Consider the following 13,707-nt stretch of genomic DNA (forward strand, 5'->3'; position numbering starts at 1 on the left):
ATCAAAAACCTTTGCCTTGACAAGACCTCCGTACAGAAATTAAGATATCTTAACTTTGCAGAGAATTCTCTCAATTTACTGCTTATTAACTGTTGGGTGAGCTAGGAATTAGTTCTTGTTCAAATGCACTAAAGATGGAACGGATCAGACAGTGGCTTCTGTCTAAAGTGCTGGTCAGGAATTGGGGCGAGGGAAGAAAATCTTCAGCCCTCCTGCATTTAATAAAGATGCAGCAGTGAAGAAGCCAAAGAAACATAAATGTGGTGAGACCATAACAGCTGCACGCATGGGGATTTCTCAGCAAGTTGAAACTGTAAGTATTGAAATCCTACAGTCTTGTGTCACCCCAGGTCAGTGGAGAAAAGCCTAACTAGATGCTTCTTCATCGTCCCAAGTTTTATTTGGTGTTTTTAAAGTAAATAGTATACTCTTAAACAGCCATTTGTATGGAGTGATTGTTTCCACCCCTTTTGCCCCAATTCTGGGCTGTATCACACCATCAAGCACCATAAATCTCTTAACTACTTTTAATAAGCTAAAGTGAATTAGTTTAGGATGTCTAGCCATTTGCAAGCATCACAATAGCCCCAACCACAAGCACTACATGCGCTCAATAAAGCTGTCGCTTGGCAAGGTTCAGAACAGACGCCCCAGTGAGATTATCGGGTGTCAACTTCCATCTGGCATTTGTCAGAGCTAGGGGGAAAAAAAAAGGCAGTTCTTATCAGATCTCGAAATAAAGGGAGCACTTCCACTTCATATGGTAGCAACTGGAAAAATTTCTTTTGTGTTTGAAGCTTTAAAAATATCTCACCCTTGAGGTTAGCTAAGTCTGTTCAGTGCTTTGAGACCCTTTCCCATACAAAGGTAATAAAACTAAGCTTATGGTTACAGAAATTCCCAGCACATAAAAATTACAGGAAGCTGTTGCTAAGTAATATTTCTACCTAAGTAAACATCACAAAACGTTTCCCACACACACCTCTAAACTTTGTTATTCAAACCTGCCTTGAAGATGTTCATAGTTGCAGAATTTCTTCTGGCACTGGTCTCTTTAAAAGCACTTGGTGCTATTTCACAGCAGTTGAAAGACATTTCAGGCTGAGCAATGTTTTTCTGACTGCTTTGTTGTGTTGCGTGTACTAGGAAACAAAGCAAGCTACTAAAGCTACTCTTCGGTTCCTTACCTGACCCCTACCTGTCCCAGAATTTTCCTTGGACAAATCACAGGAAAATTAAAAAGAGATTCTGTTCCATCCCTAGTCTCCAGACCTGCTTCCCCAACATCATTAAAAAAAAATCTGGACAAACATTATTATTTTCATAGAGTACCTTCCTTCAGCAGCTCCTTTGAATGTCAATTACTCCAGACTGTCATCCCTTCTATCAGCTCTGTTTTACCATACTCTTCAACTGGCCCAAATGGTTTCATACTTTCCACTTTCTTTTCAAGAGGTTAACACTTTGTAACAAATTCTAGATTGCACTAATTGAGAGACACAACTCTCAAAGCCAGATCATAGATTGAAGAAAGAGTCTATCTACAAACCTGAAATGGCCCACACTCCTAATAACTCAAATTTCCTGGTAGCGTGAAGTCCCCAGATCAAGAAGATAACAGACTCCTACAAAAGTTTCATTCAGTATGAATAGGAGAACTTAAATTTCATCATATCCTCTACGGAACAAAGCCTATATTTTGCATATCCATCCTTATATTCCAGGAATGTGGCCCTACAATATTCACCAAGGGACTGTCTGATATTGCAGATAATTTTCCTCGTCATTTTTATTTGCTCATCCTACTTTTCCTGGCTATTACCTTACTCCACCTCCAGATGACCCAATACGCAAGTAAAAGGCTGAACCCGCCTTTATAATTAGACCGTCAAAAACATCAGACGGCTTCAAATTATGTATGGACAGAGAAGAGTGACTGCAAAGAGAATTGGCAGGAAATCCTATTTCAGAGGGAATTGTTCCTTCCGCAAGTGGAGTGACAGACATATAGCATTTTTATTACATAAAAAAAACACATGTGGAAAAAAATGCAAAATATGAAAATCATGTTTGGCAGATCTAGACTGAGGTCTAGGACGTGGCATTTCAGCATTTTTGTTGTCTGCATTCTTCAGCAAAGACACTCTCTGCATGAACATACTGCACCAAATCAAGAACTACGTTTTTACGGCAATAAAAGTAAGTATGTAAAAAAAACCTTATAAAAATGTGGGCTGAAGAGGTACAAAACCTCCAGAACAGGAACAGCACTTGGCTGCCATAAACAGCATAAGGCTAGACCCAAATTCCAAACTGACTACATAGTTCCCTCCCTTCCTACCCAAAATATAACATGAGTTGGCCTTAATTGAACTGACTTGCTTTTCACACCAACACAAGTAATTTAGAAAAAAGAACAGAAAACTTTCAGGAAACACATCCCGACCAATCTCAGTCTATGGTATATCCACCTACACATCTCTGCACTCAGACACAGATTCCTCAATATTGCAACTGTTTTTTCAAAGTGTGCAGCTGCCCACAAATCATTTCAGTTCCTCCCAACCAGTTTCATCCACAACCTTCACTCTAACATCTGTAAGAAGATCCTTTACTTTGTTGTCTTGAACATGTTATCACCAACTGAAAAAATTTCTGGGCTGGAGTTATAGCTGCAAGGATGATTCAGAGACTTGGATGTGTGCCTCAGAGATAATTACATGCTATAACTGAAAGTTAGTTTTGGAGTTAACTGGGATATCTGTGCTGATTAAAATAAAGAACTATCAAAGATGCATGACCAATATGAGATGTGGCAGGGATAACGTGAAGGAAGCGACCAGAGAGCAGGAAGGGGAAGGTCAGGGACTGGTGTGGAAGAGATAGGGGACAGCCGGGACCCCACTCCAACCCCAACCGCTGCCATCTCCCTTCCCACTCCCACAAGACCTTTCTGCGACATCTTTCAGCTTTCCCATGTGCGTGCTCTCAAACTTCTTGCCCATCTCCTAATTTTCTCCAAGAAGACTCAAAGCTTAGCAGGCTGGAAAAGCTTGCCAGCTTGGGACTTGTCTCTGTCAATTGACACACGCTCTGTAACATCAAAACAATCAATATTTACATATTCTGTAAGGATTTTTTCCGGTAGACAAAACAGCAAACAAAATAGCCTGACCCGCAGTCCCAGGGCAGCAGTGCTATCAGTTTAGGCAGCAACAACTTCCCATCCACAGATGGAAAACCAAAAAATAGCAAACAGGAGATTCTACACCAAATTTTATAAAAACAAACTAGGGATACAAATAACCTGCCTTAAAACAAACAACACAAAAACCAAACTTCCCCCAATAAAGTTACACTGAAATTGCTACATTTCACTCCAGCATTGGTCAAAAGACAAACAAAAATGAAAGAAGGGAATGCACTTAAAAACAGAGAGACAGGAGACTTCAGCACAACATTAGCTGCTGAAGACTCCCAGACAAACTGCAAAAATGCAGAGGGAAGATTTAATGACATTAATACCCTCAGTACTGGGAGTTGCTATGAGGCTCTTCAGGCTAAGGAAATCCAAAGTACAATTCACACAAGCTCTTAATAATCTTGACAAAACAAATACACATGCTAAGGATACACTATGGCTGGCACGAGAACAGAGAACACAGTGATTCCACCAGCAGGTTCACTAAAATGTCACTTAATCTCTACCATAGTTACTAGCGTGCATGTGTGCTGAGAGTCTAAAGACTACTCAAAAAAGTCTGAAAAATCTAAAAGACTACTCAAGCTGTTAAAATAACTTTAGAAGCATACAGGTAGGTGTCACAACGCACAATACAATACAGATAGCAGCTTGTCGAGAACACCAGCTACCAATAAACAAAAGTACAAATCTTACCATTCAAAACAAAGGTAAGCGTGGCTTGTTAAGTGATTTTGAAAACGCATATCAATTACAGCCAAAATACATAGAAGCATTGCTTCTCTAAATCTTCTACAAGGAACACAGAAAACCAGATGGGAGCATCTGTATATAATTACTTTTGAAACCATTTTCAAATTCAAATTTCAATCTCAAATTCAAGTCAAATGGACTTAGTAGCTTGGCTTCCTTAGGTAACTAAGCTAAGATAACGTGTGATACTGTCCGGGTATTCTCCAATAAATTTAGCTGAATTTGTATGAGAGGCTCAGGAGCTGAGATTTCTGCCCCAATGGTAAAATACTACATTCCTACAGGTTTCATGGAAATAGGCAGTCATATAAAGGAGAGAAACCATACATTCCAGCCTGCTGTAGCACAGCCCCAGAAAATTCACAGGAATGAGGGACATTATGAATGGTCTAGCCACAGAAAAAGTTTCAGTTAGATCTTTAACCTTATGAAATAGCAGAAAACATAAAGCACGAACGTGTAAGAAACCAGGTTTCAGTGCTGCTGATAATCATATACCAAAAGAGTTTACAAACTAAAATGCTTTATAACCTTATTTTTCATTTTAAAAAAGGAACACACATACATGTTTGCATCTTCTTGCCCATACCCTGTTATTCTGGCGACAAAAAATAACCACTTTCTTTAAAAGGAAGCTAGACGATTTTGGGGTGAGGAGTAGCAGAGGGGAAACCACATTAATTTCATTAGTTTATGCATACTGGTAGGAATTCCTTCTCAAATTTGGCACTTAGCGCTCAGAATTGCCCTTTAAAGCTTGGCAAGAAATTCTCTCCAGCCCGCAAGTTTCCTAATTTCGTCTTAGGACACACTGCTTCATTTGGATGCACTACCTCCAGAAAGACAGACAACTCTAAATGTGTCAGTTTTACCTCAATTCACTTTGCTCCCCGTCAGTCAGTTTTAACATAAATCAAAATAAATATATAATTAAAACTAAACTTAAGCTCAGTTCCGAGTTTGGAAAACACAAATCTGTATGAAATTAAAAGCGACCCTAACACAGTTTAAGAACTGGAGTTCAGGGATTGCAACAGCAGCTAGCTTTCTGAACATACCTTCTCCCCTGAACCAAAACCCCAGGCTCAAAGCCCAGTTATTTCACCCTCCCCAGGACTCCCGCTCTGGGCAATCCCTGTCCAGGTCCTCTCTCCTCCTTCTCCTTTTCCCTCAGGTCTGACTTGGCTTCCAGCTTCTTATTCTGTGCAAATGTTGCTCACTCATCCGCATATCTTACACCTTTTTATGGCAGGAAGGTTTCAGTAAAAACGTAATTGCACCTTTCTTGAGTTGGGTTTATTCCATAAAGACTTTTCCCCGCTGTTCTGTTTTTGCCTGCTGCAGCCTTTCAGTCAATCTGGACTTTTAATCCCCTACCCAAACCCCACCAGAGATACTAATGCCAGTTTAAATATTATACCAGATACCAGTTACACCCACAGTCCGTTAAACTTGTGAGTTCTAGGCAGTCCGTAATTTCCAGGGAAACCAAACACATTATTCAAGCAGGTGAAAGAACTTCTAGAACAGCCCCCGCCCAAAGGTCCTCTCTTCACCTGTCTAACATCAATTTTGAGCCTTACTTTTAGGAACCTGTGCTAAAAGGTAGCAATTAATAGGTACCTATTAACCCTCCAATAGATCTGACAGGTTAAAAACTGACCACAAAACCACAGTTGACATACGTGACTCTGCAGACTCACCTCTCTGACAGCGATCATGGGTCCAGCAGCGTTCAATGAAAATGCCATTTATCACAGTAGGCGGACAGTTGCTCTTCCCTTTCACAGTTCCCGGACACACATCTCCACACTCTTCTTTGTCGTCCTTGTTGGCCACGATGTAATTATCTTCTACAGAATCCAAAATCCTTGACCAGTCAATCGTGGACAAGTAACATAATTCGTTGTTCTTCTCAATCCGCACAGCGCCTCGAGTAATGTTCATCAGGTTATAGAGGCCAATCTCTTTTAGGTGAACCATTTCAAAAATGACTAGCGCGTAGTTAAAAAACAGATGAGTTCCTCGAATCACAGTGAGGTTGGGGAAAAGTCCCTTTAAACTCTCCAGGCCATACACGCGAAAAAGAAGCAAGTAGTCTGTAATCATAGTCAGTTTAGGAAAGCTGAGCTCACGGAAATCTTCGGGCTTGGTTTTAAACATCAGCAATATTTGCAAGTGGCCCTCAATCACAGTGCAGTTCTCAAGCATGTTCAGCCGGGTCAGATTGTTGCGAATGTCCATGCTTCTGCAAACTGGAAAGCAAAGAACAATGTTGTTTATTTATTTAAGAAATGGTAATTGTTTCAGTTTTCTAAATACAGTTTTGTCCAACTGCACCATAATATATAGCTACACTCAGAATTCACGACTAGGTCATTTTCAATAAAGCATGCTTCAAGTGTTAAGAAATATACTGGGGGGAACATTCCCTGTTATATGATTACAAAATAAGACTGAAAGAGTATTTCATAATTTTTTCTGCCATCTTGAGTTTCTGGATATTACCTCTATCACGACTGCAGTTGTAACACCAGTCCTTAGACGTCATTCAGCGTTTACAGAAGTAAGAGATGTCTATGCAACAGAATCTGTTTTCTTTAGATAGTTGCCAGTGACACACCTACCTCATCTCAGATTGTGCAATTAATACCAGTGGATTAGAGGAAGTAATTTAGAATGGTTGCAGGGAGGGGAAGATAGGAAAAGAATAATAGCTAGGAAATGGTAGTGCTTCGGAAGAGAGCAGAAAAACCTGGAAATACACACATGCAAGAGCACAGCCGACACTCTTGCCTAGACTTTTTTGACAGGAGTAATTTACTACACTAGTAATTTTTGTTCTAAGCTTTCTTTTCAGATTAGGTGTTTAGGCTTTTTTGTTATTATTTTCTCAAGGTTGCAAATCTCTGTCTTGACTATCTGGACAGTTTATTTAGTAGAACCGGTAACCCAAAGAACTGGCAAAGCGAACAATAACATGAAGCATAAATTAGAAGGTAAGCAGAACAATATGAATCAAGGCACCAACAAAAGGAAAAAATGGAAAGCGAAGAGTTTGAATAGGGAAATATTTTCTTTTAACTCTAAGCACAGGTAAGAAATCAAGAAGGAAATTTAGAGCACCATGCCTGCATAGCACAACAGAAGTCCCTCAGATGACCCTTTTAAAACCAAACTTCATAAAAATATACACCCAGACCTCAATGTTCAAGGGAGAAGCCCGTGGAAAGGCAAGCCTGCTTGGCAATACAATGGTGCTAAACTATCGTCTACCTGTCCTGTCCAGGTGGATTCTTTTTTAATTTTTTTTTTTTTAAGACTGCATCCACTTTAGGGATTCTCTTCTGTCTATTGCTGAGACAATCTCCCCACCAAGAATTAAAAGCACAAGATCTTTACTCTTTTTGTCACTGTATGTAAAGCTTTACCAACTATAAAATTACCACATCACAGCTTCAAGAAATCACCCAGCAACAATCAGGCCTTATGAAATTGATGTAGAGACAGATGTTTAATAGTTACAATTGTCTGACTCCTCATGGTTTTACACAGACCACTGCTGTGTGGGTTAAAAATAAATTCTATGCAAACGTCTTAATGATTATTCAAAAATTTGCTCCACTGCAATAAAAAAAATAAATTTGGCAACACTAATATAGGATTTGAAGCAATGTTACTGCCCAATGGGATTTTTTGGCACTATATCCAAGCCGTTTCATAAATTGCTTTCTGGAAGAACAAGCTAATGCACACAGTGCCTCAAAGATCAAGGATGTACTTTTTAGAAGTGGGAAAGGAAATGTGAAGACCAACTAGCAGCAACCTCTTTGCCCCATGAAAAACTGCAGCCAAAGTGGAAGTAAGCGAGAAAGCTGCCTTGCTGCACATCCCAACTGTGGGCTACAAGAACTGGGAGAGCAACAGATTCAGTTTCAGTACTCTAAATATTTATTTAATTAAGACAGGTATTTCCAAGGAAGCAAGTGTGTGACAGGCCAGGCCAGTGGTTTCTTCATGAAAGGAGAAACAACAGGACAAATAAAACTCAAACACTGAAACTCAACATACAAGTCACCAGTGCAGCTAAAGCTATCTGATAAATGCAGAATCCAGCATCCTGGTTCTTATTCACTGCTTCCTGAGCACAATCAGGCAAAATACAGCATGCTGAGGTGGTACCCATGACCAATTGCTGTATCACAGTATAAAGTACTACCTAGAATAATCTGAATGAATACAACTGACCTTAAGGAACGGTCAAAAAATACAGCTCAACTCTACAGACTAAAAACTACTTTCAAGAGTAAAAGCTGTAGGCTTTTATTGTGGCTCAAGGCCACAAAATGCATCTATAGACTAAGCATAATTACCCGAGCCTTTCATCATTTCAATTAGAATTAGGAAAGTCACTAGAAACTGGCCACAAGCTGGCCCCCAGACAACCCCCTGATCCACACAGCTATCCCTGCTCCGAGAGCGCTGCTAAAAAGAGAGAAGCGAAGCTTGGGAATAAACAGCAAAGCATTATGAAGTGTTAAATAATCATATAAATCTACCAGAGCTGGAAGTATACATCCACAATCAGGCAGTTGTTTGCATTTTAGAAACATTTTTGTATTTTTCACCAGCTCTCATACAGAATGCATTATTTGTAATTAGTGCTGCCAGCACAGACCAGACAGGAGATTCCACACATCCTGGCAAACCAGGATGTGACCCGAGTTACAAACTCTGCTGCTTTCAAAGCTGAGCAATAGCAATGTAATAAACTGGCACATTGTCTGCTGTGCTTAAGGGGTTCCAATAGTGGGGGCTTCTGCACAAGTCCCTTTAACTGAAGGCAGTATCAGATGCCGACGTTAGCCTGGTATAGAAACTTAGGAGGAATTTAAAACAAATTAGAGGTTTGTTTCTGAAATAAACAACTGAATAAAAGGCTAATATAATTGTAAATGTACAAAGATTAAAACGGTTTATACAGATTTTTCCACAGTTAGAGAAAATTACACTTAAGAATTATTTTTCATGTTCTACTTCAGTTTACTTTTTAAGTGATAAATGCCACCACGGTATCTGAGCTCCTTTTTTTTTTTTTTTACCACCTCAGGGATCAAGGAGAATAATAAGAATATCTGAAACAAAATATGGGTTTTTTTGTTGGGAAGGTTCTCGATCTTTTCATGCTTTTGAATTCTGTTCAACAATTTGTATATTCTCTTCAGTAGGTGCTTAAGTCACCCCATAAATTTGTTACCAAGACAACAAGAAGCAGTTTTAAGCAAAGTAATAAGTGTTTTTCCACATCTTCTATCGATACTATTTCTTCTGCAGGGACAGAGGAATTAATCAACAATTCAGTATGAAGGCTAGGCAGGTTTGATCCCAGAAGGAGACCAAAGTTGAACAGTCAATTGTAATACAGACAACCTGGTTTTAAAAAACCACATAAATCAGCTTTCAGGAAAATAAAAATCTCAGACTGATTCTCCAGTAGGAGGCCCAAAGCTATTCCTGTTCAAACTACTGGCAAAATCTCTACTAAACATAAATTCCTAAATTTCAGCAGAAACAGGCTCCATGTCCAGCAGCACAGCATTGCAACTGCCAGAAACACTCCTCCATCCCTAGTTACCAAGCTATTCAAAGTAACTTAAAAAAAAAAACCAAAAAAACCCAAACAACATCATTATAGACAAGTTTCATCAGACCCCCAAGAAAAAAGTTGCAAGGCATGCTTTTTAAAAACAAACAAACAAACAAATCCCAAGATGCCAAAGCCTCTTGAACAAACTAGTTTGGTAACAACCTTAAAGTACTGAATGAAGAAACTAGATCTGATGTCAGAGGTTAGTTTTCAAGATAGAGTCTAACCAGGGGAATAGCTGGAACTTAAGTCTTGTTTATAGTAAACCATGTGGATACCAAACCTGAATGATTCACTGCTTCAGAGCTTTGGCCCTTTAACAATCAAGACCAGAATAATATAGCATTGTACAGAAAGATCACAAACCATTTAAGATAACTATTAGTTAATTATGCATTTTTATAGTGTTTGCTGCCTACCTGAATAAAAAAAATATTTAAGAAAAATTACACTCACATTGGTCAAGTCAAAAGCTTTGCAACTCTGTATAAGGCTGACTTTTAGAAGTGGTATTAGGAAACTGGAAAAAGGACTTTCGGGTCTTTCTTGGGATAACTGCTGAGACAGGATAATACCCTGTGAAGTGACAGGCGTCTAGAAGGGACTCTAAGACAGCTTCTAGCCTACCATAGCAACAGTTCAATAAACTTAAAAATAACTAATTGTGAAATATTGATTTTTAAACTTCAGTTGTCCACCTCAGTCATTTAGATCTGAGCAATGAAGCCAACTGAGATACGGACTCAAAAGTAAGCCTGTCCATAAACCTCCAGCCCCCTCTGGTAACATCTCAGATGCCTGTTATCTTTCACTACTCAAGACAGTGCTGCCAAACTGAGGGCAAATCTCTCACCAAGGTTGCTTTCATTAATGCCAAAAGCATATATAATCTCACAGTCTGGCCTGTAAAGCCTGGTTTGCTGTATCATTATGCTCTCATCATTCAGTTCAAAACAGAAAATACGACTCATACTGTTGTGTTTCCCATGCAAAGATAAAAGGCAGCGCAGCGACAGCATCGCAGGACCATGGGAGATCACTCCGGGTAACGGACAGAAGTCAACGCTAACAGACCTTAAGATCCTCATTACTTCAAAGGCAGCAGGAACAGGTTTTACACGTTACCAATATCAACGTAATTTATATTCTGCAAGACAGTCACCCCAAAATTGACCTCCAGAAAGCTTACAGGTTTTACAGACTATTCAGAGAGACGGTGTGCTACCTCTCTTTAAAATAGCACAAGGGCACACTGGGATAGCCGACAGATGCAGTTGTTGCCCAGTTTTGATACAGCCCTGCCCTGCTGCACTTACTCTTTCTACTTTATACTCTTGGGAAAAAAATCTCATTCTACACCAAGTCTCTCAACATCAAAAATGAACACAGGGTTGAGGTGGAACAAGGGACCAGTTTCTTAATGAGCTTACGAGCACAAAAATATTTGCATGAGCCAGAAATAACAATTAAGAAGCAATTTATTTTAAAAGACTATTACTATAGAAATACAAAGTGAAATTTGTCCCATCTGATGATTTAGGTAGAGAGATCCCAGCTAGATTTCTAACTCCCACCATCAGCAGCAGGCAATGGAGCACACATGCAGTGTCCAAATTTAGATGAAGAGTTTAGAAGGGGAGGAAGCGTATTCTAAACTCTAGTGACTGTATCGATTAGTTTTCTACTTATCACAAAAGGAGCTCAAAGCAAGTTGCTCAGTCGGTAGATGCAACCAACTAAAAACTGGGTGAGGTAAATCCCACCCTAAATACCACAGCTAATGAATTGACGTGCATGAGTCATGTGTGAGATTTATTTCAAGAAGTTGCATTATGTTTACACAGTGATAAAAAAACATACAAACCTGTTTTTCTTCACAAAACAAGATATATGTATCTTCATTTTATGTGCAGGTCAGCTCTCCTTTCCTTAACCCTTGCTTCTACTCCTCTCAGTTACTTCTGAACTCACGAACTAACTTCAGTCACATGTAAAAGAGGAAGGAGAGTTCTCACACATCATATTCCTAAAAGACTTATGAAAACTGAGGATGGGTTAAGGAGGAAAAACTCAACATCTCCATCCAAAGGATGCTTTAAGCGTGAACTCAAACCATCCGCCCAGTTTGCCTACTGAGCCACCTACACACATACCATATGCTGCTTTCCCCCAGCCTCTTACCAGATATTGTCTAAAAGAAGTAAAGGGAAGAGAAAGATACGGGGCACAAAAAAACCTAGGTATGGCTGGGCTCAGAGATGGGAAGAATATTGTCACTGGAGAGTAGCATTATCATAGGGCATGTTTGCAGAGAATGCAGGACACAAATCTCCAAGAAAGCAGACTTCATTAGTTCCGTTGCTCAGGGAACAACTTGTTTGCTTATGCAACTATTGTACGTGCATTTACCCTTCGAGCCACACTGATGCAGGCCTTTGCGTTAGTTGTTGTTTTCCATCTGCACTGTAGCGCTGTGTGATCTAATCATTCTCAGAAAATGGAGTCAAACATCAAAGTGGCTGAAAACCTTTTGAATTAGGGACCTTATCATCCGAATTGTCTGCAAAATATTTTACAAAGTATTTGCACTGCATGAAAAATATAAAAATAATCCACCCCAGACTTGGCTGTGACATCTTGTGTGCATCGCTGCTGTTTCTCACTCCATAAATTGTAGAGCATATTATCCTACCACGTAGTAATACAGCAAAGATTGGAGAGTTAAGATTATAAACACACTTGCAACCCAAAAAGCAGAATGTTATTTAAATAAATAAGAAGCTTTACTGTAGTACTTATAATAATGTTTTTAAATTAGGAACTGCTGGACCAAAGTTGTATACGTATTTATTATTAGTGCTATATGTCAACTACCTTTTCCATTTCTCTATTGCTCACGGGCAGGTTTGTATACGCTTGCCAGCTGGAACTTAACCCTCCCAAGTTAAAACTGTACCACTGGTCTCTTCCAAGGCTTCTAATGTAAAAACACGCGAGGAAGGAACTGGGGTATTTTTGACATATACCTCTTGACCGATTGCTGGAAAAAAGAAGCTGTCTTAAGGGTACATCCTGATTTATTCCCTGAATACCAGACACATCTCAAAAATGCCCGTCATTGCACTGTCTGCACTTGAACCAGTTATCTCGCTATTGCCTTTTCCGATGGGAAAGCTAACAGGTAGACAATGGGACTGCCTATGGGACAGACAATTTACGCACCCAGTTAGCTCTCTTTAAACAAATACTTTCCCTTTATTAAAAAACAGCTGTAAACACCACCCCACATTAAAACCTCTAACTAGAAGAATTTCCTAGGCAAGTTTAACATAACCCACCAAAACAGCTCGTAAGGCTTAAAATCGCATCAGCCGTGGATTTCACAAGTTTGCGACCTCCAACACAAGATCTCTCTATCCCTACCTTGTGTTTTACAAGACCCCGTTTAAACACAGAGCCCCACCTCCGAGCTTCATCCCCCTTTAATACCTGTGGATTTGAAAGACTACCTAAAAGTATTCCTGTGGTTAAAGGCAAAACCTCCCAACTCTGCGTCTCGCCACAGCGAAAACCCTTCTGAAACCAGAGCCGGTTCTGAAACCGGCCGAGGAGAGAGCAGTGTCAGGGCACGGCGGCTCAGACCCTTCCCAGCAGCGGGGCCGGGGAAGGGACCGTGTCCTCCCTCGCACCTGACCCACGCAGAGCCCCGGGGCACGGCTATACCCTCCCCGGTCCCACGCCTTAAAACCCGGTCGAGCGAGAGCCCCGGAGGGTCAGGACGCGCCGGTGAGTAAATCCCCAGGCGAACCGGGGAGTGAGGGGGGGTTACAGCCCTGCCCCGTACCGACCGACCGTCCCAGCTCCAATCTCGGCCCGGTTTGGGGGCCGAAAACACCGAAGCCAGGGATGAAGGTGACCCCAGCCGTTCCCCGCGGGAGAGCTACCGGGCCCCGGTTCCTCCGAACCGCAGGGCCCCGGGCCACGCCCCCCCAGCCGCCGGCCTCGGCGGCGCGGCCTGGAGCGGCGGTCGGTCGGTCGCCCCGAGCAGGTACAAAGGGGAAACGCGGCGGGGCCGAGCCGCTCCGCCCCGCCCGCCTCGCCCCCC

General features: G+C 40.9%; 1 protein-coding gene across 1 annotated transcript in view; it reads right to left on the reverse strand.

The window, feature by feature from the left end:
• The window catches only part of INSR (insulin receptor), a 53,560-nt gene that overhangs the window by 39,436 nt on the left and 417 nt on the right, over positions 1–13,707 (reverse strand). The window contains exon 2 of the mRNA XM_010562180.1: positions 5,659–6,210. Within this exon, the coding sequence (XP_010560482.1) occupies positions 5,659–6,210 (552 nt within the window). The remainder of the gene's footprint in view (positions 1–5,658; positions 6,211–13,707) is intronic.

This window comes from Haliaeetus leucocephalus, unplaced genomic scaffold, assembly GCF_000737465.1.
Source record: "Haliaeetus leucocephalus isolate CR32 unplaced genomic scaffold, Haliaeetus_leucocephalus-4.0 Scaffold157, whole genome shotgun sequence".
Lineage (NCBI taxonomy): Eukaryota > Metazoa > Chordata > Aves > Accipitriformes > Accipitridae > Haliaeetus > Haliaeetus leucocephalus.